At 43.2% G+C, this 14,234-nt stretch overlaps 1 protein-coding gene across 2 annotated transcripts in view; it reads right to left on the bottom strand.

Annotated features, from left to right (window-relative positions):
- Positions 1-14,234, bottom strand: part of LOC127423368 (protein FAM13C-like) — a 27,845-nt gene extending 13,611 nt beyond the window's left edge. For both annotated transcript variants that reach the window (XM_051667616.1, XM_051667617.1), the window contains exons 1-3: positions 13,933-14,234; positions 6,809-7,001; positions 4,912-5,053 (exon numbers count right to left, since the gene is read on the bottom strand). In XM_051667616.1, coding sequence (XP_051523576.1) covers positions 4,912-5,053; positions 6,809-7,001; positions 13,933-14,161 — 564 coding nt within the window. In that variant the 5' untranslated portion in view covers positions 14,162-14,234. The remainder of the gene's footprint in view (positions 1-4,911; positions 5,054-6,808; positions 7,002-13,932) is intronic.

The following is a 14,234-nucleotide window of genomic DNA, read 5'->3' as shown; positions in this document are numbered from 1 at the left end:
TACCGGCTGGGGGCCATAAGTGTCTACGTCGGGGGGGGGTCACTCCCAAGGGGAAGACACGGCGGAGACCACACCCCGCCCGGGGGGGGGGGGGGGGGTATTTTGAGTGGAAATACGTCACATGGTCTTACCGAGTCCTGTCAGAAGTATGTCATGTGGAGAAGTCCCATGGTAGGTCCTACCCAAAGGGGGAGGAGCACTACAAACACAGTGATTATTGGAGGAACCTCTGCCCAAGGAAGACGCAGTTTACCGACAGGGAAACGATTTAGCGGAAGATATATCACGTGGGGTCACCTTTGGGGAACCAGCACATGTGGAGCACCTACCCCAGTACAGGGCTTAGTTAGCACATGTACTGGGCCGGCAGCGAGTTTCTCCGCAAACTCGTCTGCCACAGGGCTATGGAGGAAAGTCATCCAGGGATCACAACTTGTGAACACAACTGGGAGTCAAAAGTGCACGTCTTCACCTCAGGGGAGGGGAAAGGCACTATGCACAAGTGGTACACATGGCCAGCTGTCCCGTAACTTACCTGCTTGTACCTGACATTATACGGGATGAGACCGGCTCAACCTGGAGATTGTAGAACCTTGCAAAGGTGTCTGCCAAAGAGGCGCCATTGGTCAGGGCCCAGGAGGCCACCACACTCCTAGTAGAGAGGGTTCGTAGCCCCACAGGGGGCGCACGTCCTGAGCGTGATATACACAGGACACAGCAACGCCAAGGCTGGGTCTGCCTCCTCCCGGGGCAGCGCTTTCAGGTTCACCACCTGATCCCTAAATGGGGTCGTGGGAACCTTGGCACATAGCCCGGTTGGGGTCTCAGGATCACGTGAGAGTAGCCTGGACCGAACGCCAGGCACGTTTCACTGACAGAGAATGCCTGCAGGTCCCCTACCTTCTTGATGGAAGTGAGCGCAGTCAGGAGGGCAGTCTTCAAAGAGAGTGCCTTAAGCTCAACTGAATCTAGGGGCTTGAAGGGAGCACCCCGTAGAACCCAAAGGACTACAGAGAGGTCCCACGAGGGGATGAGGCGTGGTCTGGAGGGATTCAACCTCCTAGCGCCTCTCAGGAACCTGATTAAAGTCATGCTTCCCCAAATACTTACCATCTACTGCATCGTGATGTGCCGAAATGGTGGCTACATACACCTTCAAGGTGGAGGGGGACAGCCACCCCTCCAGCCTTTCCTGCAGGAAGTAAAGCACCGATCAGGTCCCTGTACGCACACAACACATCACGAGAGTGAGCTAGGATTAGCCAGTCGTCGAGATAGTTGAGGATGCGGACGACCACTTCCCTTAGCGGGGCAAGGGCTACCTCTGCGACCTTCATGAAGACGCAAGGGGACAAGGACAGGCCGAAGGGGAGGACCTTGTACTGGTACGCCCGGCCCTCGAAAGCAAACCGCAGGAAGGGTCTGTGTTGAGGTAAAACCGAGACGTGGAAGTACGCGTCCTTCAGGTCTACCGCCGCGAACCAATCTTGATGCCGGACGCTCGCTAGAATGCATTTTTGCGTCAGCATCTTGAACGGGAGTCTGTGCAAAGCCCGGTTCAGTACTTGCAGGTCCAAGATTGGCCGCAACCCACCGCCTTTCTTTGGTACGATGAAGTAGGGGCTGTAAAACCCCTTCTTCATCTCAGCTGGAGGGACAGGCTCTATCGCACCCTTCCATAGAAGCACGCAAGGTAGCGGCGTTCTCGCCCTTCACCGAAGTGAAGCGGACGCCACTGAACCTGGGCAGGCGCCTGGTGAACTAAATCACATAGCCGAGTCGGACGGTCCGGGTCAGTCATCGCAGTCAACGTCGAGGGGGCTCGAGCCCCGTGGCCATGCTGAGTCCAGGGACATCGAAGCACTTACCTGACTCCTGTTACCCAACATAAGATTGGCCGGGGAGGGGGGAGGAGGAATATTGTCCCCGCAGTCCGTCGGAACCAACCCGATGTGGGCATGTTCGTGCCACAGTTGGGCGCGCAGGGGCGGGGGGCCTGCCGCTGGAGTGCCAAACCTGCCAAAATGGGACCGTGGACGGCGGTCGTGATGACGGCCGTGCGCACTGGATATGTGACCCAGGGAACAGTCTTTTGTTTAACTTTTGGGAACTGCAGCCTCTTGGGCATGCGGCAACATAAAGTGGAACAAAAAATTCTCCTCCCGGCCCTCCACCGGGGGATGGAGTGGTCTGTCCACCAGCTCCAGAGTAGCGGGTCTCCTCATCCCTGGGTCACCCATCTCAGGGGTGCTTCAAAGCCTTCCTCGGGTTCTTGGCGGCCGGCCGTGAGACAGGTGGCGTCTGCTTCCTGCGGTGGGCTCCACGCACAAGTGCACCGCGAACACCTTATTCACCTGGGGGATCATCGAATACCTCCTGGCCGACTCACCATCGAGGGTAGTGAGAGCAGGGGAGATGAAAGACCGGGATTGGGAAGTAAAAGGTGCCCCCCACGATCTCGTCAGCTCCTCATGCACCTCCGGGAAGAAAGGGACCGGGTGGGGCGCGGCCGTGAGCGGCGCTCTGGGCCCAGGAACCAATCATTGAGACGCAAGGGTTCAGGGAAGAGTGGAGGGTTCCACTCTAGCCCGACGCTCGCGGCCGCCCAGGAAAGCATGTCCGTCAGCTCCGCGTCGGCCTGAGACTGGGCGACCATACCCGAAGGAGGAAGCCCAGCCGAAGCCTTCACGTCAGACTGGACGAGCCTGCTCTCCGATGCTGCAATTGAGAGCTCATCGTCTTCCCGGGCTCCGAATAAGAGGTCGAACTCACCCTGAGACGAGCCGGCGGTCTCATCCGAGAGAAAGCGAGCATGCTGAGGAATGGGAGGTCCGTGGGGGGTTACCCGGCGGAATTGCTCCCATTGAAGTCCCCAAATCGCCCCCAGTGCTAACCGACGTGGCCTCATACCCGTAGGTAGAAGGACCGAGGTGGGGAGCCACTGGGGTGGCTTGCCCTCTTACGAAGGAAAGCCACAACCGTAACGTTGCCATAGTCATGTTCTCGCAATGAGGACATGACCCATCCACAGACGATGTCTCTGCGTGGGCAGTGCCCAGACACGTAAGACAACGATCGTGGCCGTCAGAAGCGGAGAGATAATGACCGCAACCAGGAATAATACACAAACGGAAGGGCATCTTTAAAAAGACGTTCCGTGAGTGCCACTCTTTTAGTTAGAAAATATACTCTTTTAGAATATACTCTTTTGGTTCTGCCGAAGCGCCCAGGGGCGTTCTCTGAACACCACAGGTGCAGAGGGGGAGAAGCCACTGAAATGCGCCGTAGATCCAGCAGTTTGAGGTGAATAGTAGGGAGACTGAATTCTGTGCACTGAACGCAACCGCTCGGCTCCGAAGAGAAAATCTGAATGAGTGGTTGCGAGCCAGCTCCTTTTATACCCGTATGTCCGGGGGAGTGGCATGCAAATTCCACTCACCAATTCCCACTGGCCTTTTTTCAAAATCAGAGGTGTTTGGGGCTCCCAAGAGTGACCCCTAGTGTCACTACATTGACACAACGTCGAGTGAGTGACAGATAGGAAACAATATTTAAGGCCTTTTTTACTCTTAATCTCCACTTTCACTTTCAAATGTGAAAGTTAAACTAAACAGACACCACATGTGACTTTCAGATGTAAAAGTGAAAGTTAAAGCGGAGACTTAGCATAAAAAAGACTTCAATTTTGATTTGTTTTTCACCCACACCTATTATATTGCTTCTGAAGATATGTATTTAACCACTGGAGTCGTATGGATTACTTTTATATTTCCTTTATAAGATATGTGGAGCTACAAAAGTCTGATCACCATTCACTAGCATAATATGGACCTGCATACCTGAACTATTCTTGTAAAAATCTTTGTATGTTCTGCAGAAGATAAAAAGTCATACACATCTGAGATGGCATGAGGGTGAGTAAATGAGAGAATGAGAGAATTTTAATTTTTTTTAAATATAGGTTTAACAAAGCAAAAAAGACAATTTTTGAGACCAGACAATCTGCTGAAGTCCCCATGAGGTACACATACCGCTGGTTTGGAATCACTGATCAATGGTAATGGGACAAAGCTCAGATTTTTATACAACTATCTGTGAGAAAAACAAGTGCATTTAAAGGTGCTATATGCAAGATTGACAACAAGCGTTTGAAATGGGTACTGCAGTCCAAATTCAAAATATCGGAGAGTTGTCTGCCCCGCCCCAGACTCTAAGCTCATGCGGGTTGCCAGAATGTTGACACGCAAATTAGCTAACTCAGCATCTGTTTTAAAGGATTTCTGGGCTTTAAGCTGTCTCCATCTTTCAAAGGCATCTCCAATATTTATCCTTGTTTTACTACACCTCTGGTCATGGTGGTTTTTAAACGGATGGCGAGGCTTTTTAGGGCAAGTGGAATCTGTTATCTCTGATGCAGTTCGTTTTCTGGCTTCCATTGCTGCAGCACACAGTGTTGTTTGCCTGCAAACTTTTTCAAATCTGGCAACCCGGTGGTGTCAAAATACTATTGGTGAGTGGGCAGTGGGTGGGATCACACAGGCCAAAACATAAACAGAAATTCCTGCCGAGAATGGAAACTTCAAAGTAGAATATACTGGGTGTAGCATTGTTATCGGAGAACCCAGTATTTCAACTTAGCATGTTTCTTAATTCTCTAATGACATATTATGGTCATTTTATGATTTAGTACAGTACAAATATTACATATAGCACCTTTAATATAAAAGAAAAAATTATTTGCTCATTCTAAAATTTCCACATTATTTATTTGTGCTCAGCATATTGGACCAAAGAGTTTGTTGATTTTGAAAATGGATAAAACAGAACTTACAAAAAAGTATCATGGTATTATGATGGTTTTATGGACATAGTGCAATGGTAATAACACGTTTTTTCAAAATGTATTCTCACCTTATAGTTCATTTCTTGCTCAAAGTGCTCTTCAAATTTCCGTATTTTCTTCTTGAGTGTTTGGATGTGTTTGGTGAGGAGAGGGATGGAGGCGACTTCTTTAGCATCTCCAGGAACCTCCGTTCTAACAACCCCACGAGCCCTAAAGAGAGCAAAACCACACATGTATGTAAACATAAATAATATTAATATATTAGCATTTACTCAGACACCTACAGGTAGAGTACATTTACAGACATACTGTAGTACACTGTATAGTAGGCTATATATGGTTGATCGTTATATCAACCAGGCCAATCAATGTGCTAAATATTGGCACCTTGAGTCAATTTAAAAATCTACTCACAATTTTATACAGTTTATATTGTTTTGAATAAACATCGTGTAAAATAAATGTTAATTTAATTTCTGCAATTTTTTAACCTATACTTAATAATGTGTACATGTGCAGCAGAGTGCCTTTAACCTCATAAATCGTGACTACAGTATATTCACAATACTGTAAAACATAGCCTTATTGGCATGTTCCTTCTTGCTTTATTAGGTAAATTCAATAAGTTCCATGGTTCTGCTAGAAGTTATAGGGTCTGTTCCAAAACTTAGTGACCTAGACACAGTGTCTCGCACCCACTGTGAAATTTGGTGGAGGATCAGTGATGATCTGGGGATGCTTCAGCTTAATGCTCCATGCCACACAGCCAGGTCAATCAAGGTGTGGATGGAGGACCACCAGATCAAGACCCTGTCATGGCTAGCCCAATCTCCAGACCTGAACCCCATTGAAAACCTCTAGAATATGATCAAGAGGAAGATGGATGGTCACAAGCCATCAAATAAAGCCGAGCTGCTTGAATTTTTGCACCAGGAGTGGCATAAAGTCACCCAACAGCAATGTAGAAAGCATGCCAAGATGCATGAAAACTGTGATTGAAAATCAGGGTTATTCCACCAAATACTGATTTCTGAAATCTTCTTAAGTTAAAACATTAGTATTGTGTTGTTTTAAAATAAATATGAACTTGTTTTCTTTGCATTATTCGAGGTCTGAAAACACTGCATCTTTTATGTTAATTTTGACCAGTTGTCATTTTCTGCAAATAAATTTGGGAGAAATGTTGTCAGTACTTTATAGAATAAAACAAAAATGTTCATTTTACTCAAACACTTACCTATAAACAGTAAATCCAGAGAAACTGATAATTTTGCAGTGGTCTATTATTTTTTTTCAGAGCTGTAGATATATGCACAAACTTATATCAATTGACCCCTAGTATAAACATTTTTCCTAATACTAGTGAGCTGCCTACTGATGCAGCATTTTGAAGCATTATAATCACACTCCCGCAGCCAAGGCTGTTCCAAAAATTAGCAAGGATTACATGCTACCTTGTGTTGTCCTTAGCATGTATCCTTTACGGAGAAGATATTGCAACATTGCAACAAACTTGTGTGCGTGTGTGTGGAATTGCTGCTAGTGTATTGTTTTCCAAATTGGTCTTCTATGACGGCTGGGATGCTGCCTTTTGCCGTGGTCAATGTAGTCAGTAGGTAGCGAGGCAGCTCACTAATTTTTGGAACAGAGCTAGTGACTCAGATAGAGGGCATCATAAATAACAACATGTTTGGAAAGGCCTATGCTTATTACTCATCTCAGCACACACACACACACACCCATATACACCCACAGAGTGGTGCACATACAGTATGGGTTGTTACAGATGTCTGTTTCCATCACAACAGCATTAGTCAGTAGGAAACTGATGTTGATGATGTATTACTGGGTCACTATGTTACTAGCTGCAGTTTAATGATTCGATGGCCTGCTGTCCAGAAAAGGAACAAAGAGTTATTTCCAGCTGAAAGAGCCGTGTGTGTGTGTGTTTGTGTTTGTTTGTACATGATGAGATGCTGTGTGCTGGGTGGAGACGGGGCAGACTCTGGGTCTGTGTTGAAGCGTTGGCTCTGGCTGAGGCTGGAGCAGCGTGGGGAGAGCAGGGGGCTGTTGTCATCTGTGATGTGCTGGATGAGTCGACTGGGCCCTGGGCTCTGCCGAAGATCACTGTTACAGTCACCCTCTGCCAGCCTGCAGTCTGAATACAAACACACACACACACATCAGAGCCCTGCATTGAAATAAAAGCAGTGTGTCATAATGCTACTAACATTGAGATTACAATTCACTGTGAGCTATTCATTTGGAAAAGACACTGATGAAATATTCTATAAAATGATATAGTCTTTACTACATACAGTGTATATATATATATATATATATATATATATATATATATATATATATATATATATATATATACACACACACACAGTGCATTCAGAAAATATTCAGATGCCTTCATTTATTTCACATTTTGTTATGTTGCAGCCTTATGCTAAAATGCTTTAAATTATTTATTTTCACACCATTCTACACTCCATACCCCATAATGACAAAGCAAAAAAAAAAAAAAAAAAAACAAATTTTGATAACTGAAAATGTATTAAAAAGAAAAAACTGAAATATAACACTGACAAAAGTATTCAGACCCTTAACTCAGTACTTAGATGAAGCACCTTTGGCAATAATTACAGCCTCAAGTCTTTTTGGGTATGATGCGACAAGCTTTGCACACCTGGATTTGGGTATTTTCTGCCATTCTTCTTTGCAGATCCTCTCAAGCTCTGTCAGGTTGGATGGGGACCGTCGGTGGACAGCCATTTTCAGGTCTTTCCAGAGATGTTCGATAGGGTTCAAGTCCGGGCTCTGGCTGGGCCACTCAATGACATAAACAGAGTTGTCTCTAAGCCACTCTTGCATTGTCTTGGCTGTGAGCTTTGGGTCATTGTCTTGTTAGAAGGTCAACTTTTGGCCCAGTCTGTGGTCCTGAGCGCTCTGAACCAGGTTTTCATTAAGGATATCTCTGTATTTTTCTGCATTCAGCTTTTCTTCAACCCTGACCAGTCCCCAGTCCCTGCCACTGAAAAACACCCTCACAGCATGATGCTACCACCAACATGCTTCACCATTGGGATGGTATTGCACAGGTGAGTGGTGCCTGGTTTCCTCCAGACATGATGCTTAGAATTGAGTCCAAACAGTTCAATCTTCATTTCATCAGACCAGAGAATCTTGTTTCTCACAGTCTGTGAGTCCTTTAGGTGGTTTTTTATGTGTCTTGCACTGAGGAGAGGCTTCCGTCTGGCCACTCTGCCATTACCTCCTGAGACCCGAGCGTGACTGCTATGTGCATTTTAAGTTTCCTTTTTTGATTTGTAACTAGTACCCCCTAAGAAACATGAAAAAATAAATAAAAAATGTATGTCCTCATATGTGACAGCGGGACTAAGTTGCAAAATTTTAAATAATTATTATTAATAATAATAATCATAATAAAAAACAAGCTATAGAAAGTCCGAGTTTTTTTTCATCAAATTGTTTATTATGTTTCCAGGTGTGTTTGTTATTCATGTTTTTAAGACGTTACAGACATTGTATCAGAAATTAGCATAATTAATTCTGATTCAAAGTAATGTCCATCATCATCCAATCACTGCCAACCATGTTAAATTAAAATGATACATTATAAATTCTGAATTTATGTACTGATTATCATTGTCCCATGTCTGTCAAACATGCTGAGTGGTCCAAACATCATCTGCAGTCTGAAACTGAACTTTTGGACAGATTTTAGGATTGAATGCACTTAGCGGCATAGAAAGCTATAGGATGCTCCCTTGCTCCCTATTTAGTGAATGACTTAACCTCCAGTGTGCTGTCTGTCTGCACTGGTCTCAGAACAGTTTAAAATTCACCTTATTGTCATCCTAATTCCATATAAAGCCTCTTAAAGCAATATTTTTCAGCTTTTGGATGCATCCATTGATTCTCAATGTGATAATGAACAGTAAATGTAGGATATTTTAACTGAAATGAGCATACAGTCCACAAATGTGGTCATTGTGTTTAACAGCATGCCGTTTCGCGATAAATCCCTCAAATGTTTAAAATGGCATATCGGATCAAACTAGAGACTCTAATCTTTTGACTTAAACAGGTTTCCATGTAAAACTTAATGAGGTTTCTCACCAAATGTAGTTTTGTTGGTGTTTCTCCCAAAGACAAACTCCTCTGTGATCGGTGGCTTGTTGTTTGGTCACATGACACTGTACGTCGAAAGTTTAACCCTTTACTGACAGCACAGAGTCTCCTGATCTGAGATCAGTCGGTTTAAATGAAATTAAATTATGCGTTACGTATAGTGAAGCCAAAATGCAATGTCCACGCACGTGGACGTGGGGTCTCAGGAGGATAAAGCCCAGATCGGTGGAGTGTTGCAGTGATGGTTGTCCTTCTGCAAGTTTCTCCCATTTCCACACATGATCTCTGGAGCTCAACCAGAGTGACCATCAGGTTCTTGGTCACCTCTCTTACCAAGGCCATTCTTCCCCGATTGCTCAGTTTGGCTAGGCGGCCAGCTCTAGGAAGAGTCCTGGTTGTTCCAAACTTCTTCCACTTAAGAATTATGGAGGCCACTGTGCTCTTGGGAACCTTCAATGCAGCCAAAAATGTGTTGTAGTCTTCCCCAGATCTGTGCCTTGACACAATTCTGTCTCTGAGCTCTGCAGGCAGTTCCATTGACCTCATGGCTTGGTTTTTGCTCTGATATGCAGGTTTCCGTGTAAAACTTAGCTGTGAGACCTTATATAGACAGGTGTGTGCCTTTCCAAATCATGTCCAATCAACTGAATTTGCCACCGGTGGACTCCAATCAAAGTGTAGAAACATCTCAAAGATGATCCTGAGAAATGGGATGCACCTGAGCTGAATTTCAAAATAAACTTGTACTGATATATGAACATTTCTTTTTTTTCTTAATTGAGTGCGATGTTGCTATTTATAACAGAATGAAAAACACAACAATAGAAAAAAAATACTAGAGCATGTTTTTTAGAAAACGTGAGCAGTGTTTGCTGGTTTAAAAACTCACCATCACAATGCTAAGGTGTTGTGGGTGGTTGCCAGGACACTGCTATGTGGTTCCTAAGGTGTTCTAAGTGGTTGTTAACAAGTTGCTATGTGGTTGCTAGTGTGTTCTGAGTGGTTTCTATGGCAAAGCTATGCTATTGCTAGGGTGTTGTGAGTGGTTGCCAGGGCACTGCAATGCAGTTCTTATAGTGTTCTAAGTGGTTGTTAGCACATTGATATACTGTATGCAGTAAATCCATTATACACACCTTCATGACTTCAATAAATCCAAAATGCAGCAGTTTCCATGCATGATTAATAAAATCAATGCACAGTATAAATTGACTCAAGCAAACTTCAGTACTCCACACTTCTGTAGAAATAACAGATCTAGTAGACACAAAGGAAAACAATGACACATACTCAGAGAGATGGGAGAAATTCTAACGAATGGCGTGAATAAAAACAAGCTGAGACAAACACACACACAAAACACAGTCAGCTTTGAGTCACCATTGACTCTCTGACCCACAGCTAAAACTATGAGAAAATCTCCAGACAAACGAAATAATTATAGCATACAGTACAGTGGCCCCAAAAGGTTTTTTGTTTTTGTTTTGTTTTTTACACTTCAGACACACGTAAAAATTTATAAATGTCATTGCATTAGATAACATTATATCAAAGCAAGTGACATTTATTTTAAAACAGAAGTGTGTAACTTTTATGGTGCTAAAATATTTTCTCTTATCCCATTATAAAATGCAGAGACAACTACTGTATAAGTAGGACATTCGTACTCTAGGTTGATTTTCTTGAAAACTGTAAACACTGTGGCTCTATGGCGTTATAAAAATTGCTGTTTTTGTTTTGAGCAACTTGTCCACCCTGACACAGCAACATTGACTCAACCAATGGCGTGAGCTGGGGGTGGGCCTATCTTTATTTGATCAACAGCAAACAAGGGAATTCAATAAAGCTTGATATGAACTGAATCGGCCCTTTTGATCCTATTACTAAAAAAGTCCTCTGGGAAATGTCAAAAGATTTTGCACAACATTTAATTACATCTTGTCCACTGGAATGTATACAGTTGAAGTCAGAAGTTTACATACACTTAGGTTGAAGTCATTAAAACTCATTTTTTAACCACTCCACAGATTTAATATTAGCAAACTATAATTTTGGCAAGTTGTTTAGGACATCTACTTTGGGCATGACACAAGTCATTTTTCCAACAATTATTTGCAGACAGATTGTTTCACTTTTAATTGACTATATCACAATTCCAGTGGGTCAGAAGTTTACATACACTAAGTTAACTGTGTCTTTGTTACGAACTGCCTTGTGTTTTTTCCCTCACCTTCAGTTCTGTTTCAGTGACTGTTTGGTTTCCCCCTTGTTCATGGCCTTCATTTTCCAGTATGCACCTGTTTGATTTCACTCACCTACCCTCCATCTTCCACAGCTGTTCCCTGTTCCCTAATTATTCATTTATGTATAAATACCCTCTTGTTTTGTTCACTCATTGTCGGTTCTTGTCTGTTTGTTGTATGTTAGTATGTAGTGTTCTTAGCAAGCATACTGCTGTTATGTTTGATTTCCCTTTTTCTCCAGTGTTCTATGTTCATCATTATTCTTTTATCTTCATTTTCTGAGATCCTTAATAAATATTCTGCGTTTGGATCCCCACTCTCAGGTCTCGTCCTTTCTAGCAGTGTAACAGCCTTTAAGCAGCTTGGGAAATTCCAGAAAATTATGTCAAGACTTTAGGCAATTATCCAATTAGCTTCTGATAGGAGGTGTACTGACGTACTGGTGTACCTGTGGATGTATTTTAAGGCATACCTTCAAATTCAGTGCCTCTTTGCTTGACATCATGGGAAAATTAAAAAAAATAAAATAAAATATCAGCCAAGACCTCAGAAAAAAATTGTGGACCTCCACAAGTCTGGTTCATCCTTGGGAGCAATTTCCAAACACCTGAAGGTACTACATTCATCTGTACAAACAATAGTATGCAAGTATAAACGCCATGGGACCATGCAGTCATCATACTGCTTAGGAAGAAGATGCATTCTGTCTCCTAGAGATGAACGTAGTTTGGTGCAAAAAGTGCAAATCAATCCCAGAACAACAGCAAAGGTGAAGATGCTGGAGGAAACAGGTAGACAAGTATCTATATCCACAGTAAAAACGAGTCCTATATCGACATAACCTGAGAGGCTGCTCAGCAAGGAAGAAGCCAATGCTCCAAAACCACCATAAAAAGCCAGACTACAGTTTGCAAGTGCACATGTGGACAAAGATCTTACTTTTTGGAGAAATTTCCTCTGGTCTGATGAGACAAAAGGTTTTGGCCATAATTTATAGAGGAAAAAGGGTGAGGCTTGCAAGCCGACGAACACCATCACCACCATGAAGCATGGGGGTGGCAGCATCATGTTGTGGGGGTGCTTTGCTGCAGGAGGGACTGGTGCACTTCACAAAATAGATGGCATCATGAGGAAGGAAAATTATGTGGATATATTGAAGCAACATTTCAAGACATCAGCCAGGAAGTTAAAACTCGGTCACAAATGGGTCTTCAAAATGGACAATGACCCCAAGCGTACCTCCAAAGTTGTGGCAAAATGGCTTAAGGACAACAAAGTCAAGGTATTGGAGTGGCCATCACAAAGCCCTGACCTCATTCCGAATTTTTGGGCAGAACTGAAAAAGCGTGTGTGAGCAAGGAGGCCTACAAACCTGACTCAGTTACACCAGTTCTGTCTGGAGGAATGGGCAGAATTCCAGCAACTTATTGTGAGAAGCTTGTGGAAGGCTACCCAAAATGTTTGACCCAAGTAAAACAATTTAAAGGCAATGCTACCAAAAACTAACAAATTGTATGTGATGAAAGAAATAAAAGCTGAAATAAATCATTCTCTCTACTATTATTCTGACATTTCACATTCTTAAAATAAAGTAGTGATCCTAACTGACCTAAGATGGAATGTTTTGTACGATTAAATGTCAGGAATTGTCAAAAACTGAGTTTAAATGTATTTGGCTAAGGTGTATGTAAACTTCTGACTTCAACTGTACATATACAGTACTTGTATCAAATATTTATACCTGTAAAAATGTGTCTAATTAACTCTAAAATAATGCACATGAACCACGATTAATCACGATTAATTACAGAAAACTGTGCGGTTAATTAGTTTATAAAATAATCGATTCACAGCCCTAGAAATAACATAAAATACAATTTTATTTCATTATGTCTTCGTTATCTTTATTATGTATTCATTATTTTTTATCTTGTTTTAAGGATGTTTAGATATTTGTACATGAAAAACAAGACAAAAATACTGATTAAAAAAACTTTTTTTCAGTGCACTTTCTGGTTGTCAAACATCAATGAACATATATATAGTTATTGTAATGAAGTACAACTGTGGTTACTCTGCTAGGACAACTGTGTGGACTCGAGGGGATCTGACTAAAAAGTATTGCAAAAATAGAGAAAAGCATAGCATTATTTGTTTGCATAGGCCACTTGTTACAATAATTTATCTAATGCAATGACATTCAGACATTTTTAAGTGTAACTTAAGTGTCCTAATACTTTCTTGGGCCACTGTGTGCAGGATAAACAAGTAAAATGTATTTAAGAGGAGGTGCACCAGAGAAAGTAGGATGAAAAAGGTGTAGGATGCATGCTGTACGTGTATGCATGTGTGCGAGTCGTGCTGTGAGGAGGTGCCTGCGATCTCAGCACCCCTCCATCACCCAGCGTTATTAATAAATACCAGAGTGAAGTGGTGAGTCCAAGTGACCCTCTTGTGCCCAAAAATCAAGAGAAAACAAAACAAGAGCCATTTTCTTTACAAACACGTAAACAAACAAGTCCAGCTCTCACAGCCAAGATCAGTCATGAGATCAGCATCCATTCATTCATGCACACATGCTTCTGCCCATTCAGTTTAGCCATCGGGCATCACCAATCGCATGCTGCCCATCCAAAGTCCATCAAAGATTGTCAGCACCACTGCAGCTTTCGGTTGTCTTACCTAGTGAGCTGTTTTCTTCTTCCAAGCCAGTGCATGAAGGAGCCTGGATCTCCTCTTTGAATCCCAGGGTGGGTGGGCTGTCTTCGGGAGAGGGTTGTGAAGATGGGCTGGAATCTCCTTCAAGAGCCTGGAGCTTCAACAGTGAGCTCTGCAGGCAGAAGCAGAACATGCCGGATTCAGTGTTTGGAGCGCAGGAGGTAGAGTAAGCGTATGCGCTGTCTCTCTGCATGCATCGAATGGAGGAATGCTAGAAGAAGGATGCAACTGCAGTCTCACACGCCCCTCTGCTCTGCCTCCATCAG

The sequence above is a fragment of the Myxocyprinus asiaticus genome, chromosome 32, assembly GCF_019703515.2.
Source record: "Myxocyprinus asiaticus isolate MX2 ecotype Aquarium Trade chromosome 32, UBuf_Myxa_2, whole genome shotgun sequence".
Taxonomy (NCBI): Eukaryota; Metazoa; Chordata; class Actinopteri; order Cypriniformes; family Catostomidae; genus Myxocyprinus; species Myxocyprinus asiaticus.
This window is presented reverse-complemented; position numbering and strand designations above follow the sequence as displayed.